Source organism: Cucumis melo, chromosome 7, assembly GCF_025177605.1.
Source record: "Cucumis melo cultivar AY chromosome 7, USDA_Cmelo_AY_1.0, whole genome shotgun sequence".
In the NCBI taxonomy this organism is placed as follows: domain Eukaryota; kingdom Viridiplantae; phylum Streptophyta; class Magnoliopsida; order Cucurbitales; family Cucurbitaceae; genus Cucumis; species Cucumis melo.
Genome location: NC_066863.1, coordinates 12,198,104 through 12,203,220, shown reverse-complemented (window position 1 = coordinate 12,203,220; position 5,117 = coordinate 12,198,104). Strand labels below are relative to the sequence as shown.

The 5,117-nt window shown below is 33.6% G+C and overlaps 1 protein-coding gene across 6 annotated transcripts; it reads right to left on the bottom strand.

Annotated features, from left to right (window-relative positions):
* Positions 1-722: 722 nt before the first annotated feature.
* On the bottom strand, positions 723-3,774 carry LOC103502411 (uncharacterized). 6 transcript variants are annotated; one of them, XM_008466348.3, is made up of 8 exons: positions 3,639-3,774; positions 3,041-3,211; positions 2,239-2,358; positions 2,091-2,134; positions 1,895-2,020; positions 1,708-1,792; positions 1,163-1,219; positions 723-1,072 (listed from the first exon to the last, which is right to left on the bottom strand). In XM_008466348.3, the coding sequence occupies exons 2-8, from the start codon at positions 3,185-3,187 to the stop codon at positions 995-997; spliced, it is 657 nt and encodes a 218-aa protein (XP_008464570.1). In that variant the 5' UTR covers positions 3,188-3,211; positions 3,639-3,774; the 3' UTR covers positions 723-994. The 6 variants fall into 6 exon arrangements, with proteins under 6 accessions (XP_008464570.1, XP_008464574.1, XP_008464571.1 ...); XM_008466352.3 differs by having other exon boundaries at positions 1,192-1,219; positions 3,639-3,702; XM_008466349.3 differs by having other exon boundaries at positions 1,708-1,768; positions 3,639-3,698.
* Between the last annotated feature and the right edge of the window lie 1,343 nt (positions 3,775-5,117).

The window sequence follows — 5,117 nt, the reverse complement described above, 5'->3', positions numbered from 1 at the left end:
TTCATCTTCACCATGAAAAGGAAGGTCTGAATGGACCAAACCCTAAAGAGCTCCATGAAAGCCGACGGAAAGAAGTAGCCTTTCCCCTTTTGTAGAAGTTTCTTATCTCTTCCCCTCTTCTCTGGTCAACTTCTGAGTGAGAGCTTAGAGTAAGATTAGAGAGAGAAACCACCATGTTTTCCCCTAACTTGTAAAAGAGCCAAAGAATGCTCTGCGGCTCGACTCACCTTCTTATTTTCCATTTTTGTACTTTTAATGTAATGTTTTGACTTTATTATTTCAATGACCGAAAGACCTACATCTATCAATACATTGCAATTTTATTCCATGTCAATCTTGTGTTTCTTTACTGTACTTCTGTTGAAATGTTATAAGTAGTTTTAGTTCATGATAAGTGCTTAATAAGAGCTCTTTACTTATAAGGTTCATCACATTTAGTTGAGCTTGACTCCATCACTTAGCTATCGTTTATTGCCAACTGCTCGAGAGAGTAAGTAGCAAGGACATGGCTAAACGCATGCATTAAGGAGTTTGGAAACAAACTCCATTTTGGCGATTGACCTCCATCATCTGTGTTTCCAAAGGAGAACAAGTGTGGTATCTTGATGCCAAGAGGTTGTGTATCTTAAAAGAGAGGCAATATGACTCTTATAAATAAGGAAATCTAGATAGTTATCGCATAGTTCATCTTTATCATTTGTATCCCGAAAGAAGAACAAGTGTGGCGTTTAGGCACTGAGAGGTGCTTGCTTTTATTAGAAGTTGGGTATGTAATCTCTATCGCATGAAGGACAGCCGCATGGCATAATACTAATAGTGTACATCCAAGTATTTCATTACTTGGCAAACAAATTTCTATCTATAATTAGCAGTTTGATCTGAAAATGTATTCCATTATGGTAGTAAATACAGGAATAAGTATAGAATACTGATTTTAGTAACAGAAAGTTACATTCTTATTGACGGTTAAATTCAAGCTTCATTTAAGTTTCAGTCACTTCCCTGCCACTTGAAAAGCTCTTAGAAAAACCTCAGGGGGTTGAGCACCACTCAATTTGTGCTTCCCATTGATCTGGGATAAGATTGTGTTGAGAAAAACAAAAATGAGAACATAAAAGAATTGCCCTAGCTTTATGGATAAAGTTCATTGCATTTCACTTACAACATAAAAGGGAACTCCTGAAATTTTACCCGAGTACTTCTCAAGCTCCTCCTTGACCTACGGTGAATCATAGTAGTATTGGTATTAACACAAGAATGTCAGAAAACTCGAAACTTGCCTCTTGCGGTTCAACATGGCACTGATTTCATTAAATATGATTGAATGGATTTAAGACAAGTTTATGAAAATGGCGTTTAGTTAGAAAATTCAACTTAGCTCAAAATATTGCTGAATCCATAATCAAAGTAATTTGTTTTGTATTCCCTAACTACTATACTCCCTGGTATCTTCTTCATCCTCCCAGTAAAACTCGATTTCCAATAAATTCCAGAAAATAAGAGAACAGCAACAGTAATTACCACAGGATTGTCACTCCCCTTGGTTATTGCCCAAAAAATTACTACAGAACTTCATTTTGCAGCGAAAAAATTGCTGTTGGCATAGGTGAAAGTGGGGATATTGCTAAGGGTTGTAGAATAAAAATAACACATCTACGTCTAGGAAACCAAAGAAAGTATATATGAGGCTATAACTTGTATCAATACCTCCTTAACTCCATTATCAGCGGTCTCGAGAAACTCTGCTGCTCCTTCCACCCCTGCCTTTCTAGCACATTCCAAAAGAAAATCTCTACAACAATTAGACAATGTGATCAGCTTCGTTACACCGTTAATACGGAAAGAAATTTTTTGCTAACAATCTACATATGTCGACAAAATTTCCACCACATACCTGTCACCAATGTATTTTCCCTGAGTGAAGTATCCAAGGCATAACTCCTCCACAAGATCATGTTGTTTGCCTAAGCCTTGTTGGCCAGCCAAATATATAAGCTTATGGCTGTCTAGAGTATTTCCCCTGAAAATACAATGCAAGTGTTAGCAGAAATCATACTTTCAAAGTCTATTCTAAGATGCTTCACACTTACGTCAGCCCAGAAGTGTCATAGTCCAGTCCAAGACCCCTAAACACCTGAAAGATACCCAAATTTCATAGTAACTTAGCATTGAAGGTTGACAAATTGATTAGAAAAGAACACAAATGAGAATGCTTTCATAATTGTTCTTTAGGAAAACCTCTGCCATCCGAGCTTCCATCTGTTCAGATTGAATTCCAAACTTACTCCTGTAATATTCTGTCTTAACAACACCTTCTTTGGGAGCAGAAGGGTTGAGCTGGAAAGGATGCCAATTCAACTACAAAATTATGTTAAACAGTTAATAAGATTACAACCAACAAACTATGGGAGAATTAGAGTTCTCATCATGTGGTGGATGGGCATTGATTCTTGGTCTAACTCTACGAAGTGACATAGGTTGACAATTAGGTAAACAATTCACGTCATAGGTTGACAATTAGGTAAACAATGCACGTCAGGACTACAGTCATCGCATCTTCCATGAATTTTACTCATTGTAGTAGGACTGCAATATAAGCTTCTACCAAATATATCGTGATATATATTGAAAATACTAAATTACCTTAATAACTCAAACCTTTACATTTGATAATTCAACATGTTATTGTAATAGAACAACTTTATGTCCAGATAATTGCAACATTATGTCACCCCATTTCACACTATATTCATAAGCTAACACTTGTCCTAATATCAGACTTGATAGACTGCACAACTATGATAGAGGGCAGTTCTAATTCTGTATAGATAATAATACACATTTTCTCTGTTCTATAAAGAGAGACATAAATTAGAAGAGGAATATTTTCTATTGATGCATTCCATCACTCATATGTTAATACACCTTTTTTGAATGGATTGCTCGAATGAATGTATGTCAAATCGACCAAACCTTGATATATATGATGACAATAGACTAGATAAGAGGGAACCAAATACTAGACAGAGTAAGAACCAACCTCAAAATCATATTGATCCTGAGAAGCAGAAATTGCTTTGTCAAGATTTTTTTTGCCAACAAAACACCACGGGCAAACCGTGTCGGAGCTTATATCGATTTGTATAAGCTTTTTATCCATGTTCCTACTCCCAACTGACTCAGTCATGATCCTGATGAATTTGCACTCTCCCTGAAAACACAACCAGTCATCAATCGGGTTCAAAAGCGAGTACAACAGTTATTTTATCTCCTCAGACACTATATTTAAGATTTAAACTCCTCTAGAAATTATCACCCAAAACATAATAATGTCAAACGGAATTGGTAAATGAGACAAGTTTGTAATGAAAATATTAGATTCACGTTGTTTTAAATTCAGCCCAATTGAAATTACAGGACACTCAAGGGTTTCCCTACATTAGAACAGTCAAAATCAAACCAAGGCTCTAAACTTTCGTATGAAGGTTTTCCTCTAAATTTCATATTTCAAAATTCACATTTCATCTATAATTTTGAAATATGGAAAATGAATTGAAATGATGAATCAGAAGAAGATGGAAATATGACAGAATTAAAAGAAAAATTTAAGGTTTGAGGAGAAAGAAAAGGAAATTTACCTGGAATAATTAAGAAGATGGAATTGGGAGTCTGCCGGGAGAAACGAACCGCAGTGGCAGTTGAATACGGTGAATGGCGATATTTTTAGCGTCTCCATTTTCAATGTCTACCTAACACCTATGACTTGACTTTTGTATCTCCCCTCGAAAAAATAAATAAAATGATATTACACACCAATCTCTCAACTTCAAAGTTGGTCTAAAAAAAATTCTTAAATTACAAAAATGTATTTTTAATTGGGGTCTTTTCAATAATATAACCAAGCGATAAATTATTTATATTTTATAGAACAATTTTAAAAACGAAAAAAAGCCAATAGACCCACAATGCGAAATATAAAAAATATCTCAATGAACGCGCGATTAATCGTCTGTGCGCGCCTGATTAATGTTGATAAACAATTATTAGACACTATCATGTAGAATAATATACAATTGATACACGATCTTGTAAATTATCAAATATATAAACAATAAAAAATAAATTTTAAATAATAACAAAAGACTTTAGATCTAAACGATCGTGTAAATTATCTTTAACGATTATCTCATATGTGCGTCTGATCATGTATGAAAGTATAAACGATAAAAAACGATCATCAAACACGATTTTGTACAATACCATGTATATAAACGATAAGGTAATAAACAGTAAAAGATGACAAAAAAGTTTAGATATAGACAATCATGTAGAGTAGCTTCAACGATCGTATATATAAGTATAAATGATCATTTAGAAAAACTCCAATAACTCATAATTACAAAAATACCATCAAAATGAAGAGACTATAAAAAGATAAAGGAACTTGCTCACTTTTTCATCCATCTTCCTCGTCAATCATTTATATCCGGGTAACTACTTGAACAGAACTGCCGCGATCGATGATCTGTCTTGTATACAAAGAGGTCTGGATCTATATTCATTTCGATATATCTCCATCATCTATATATATCTACCACAATCTATCTCGCATATAAAGAGATCTGAATCTATATTCATTTCGATCTATCTATATCTATCACGATCTATCCCGCAAACAAAGACGTTTGTTTCTATACTCATTGTATATATTTCATTGAATAATTTATATTAGTTTTATTTTTTACAAATAGATGGTGAACAAGAAGCAATAAGCATCATGTAGCAAATCAATAAAGTGTAGAGTAAAGACAGAAGAAAGAAAAATTAAGAAAGAAAAAGAAATAAAGATAACAAACTAGAATGTGAATATTTATCTGTATAACATTGTATATTTGTGTATCTTTTTTTGTATAGCGCTCTGTATTTGTAAGTTTGTTAAAACTTACCTTTGTTTGGAACATACTGTTTATTATGTCTTTCTACAGGTAAAACACTATCCAAATGACATTATTATGTAAGATGAACAAAAAAAACCTTAGAATTAATGTATACTATTGTTTAGAAACATTGAATCAGATCAAGTCCAAAATAGACCAAAGAATTCTTTCTCGAGTTTT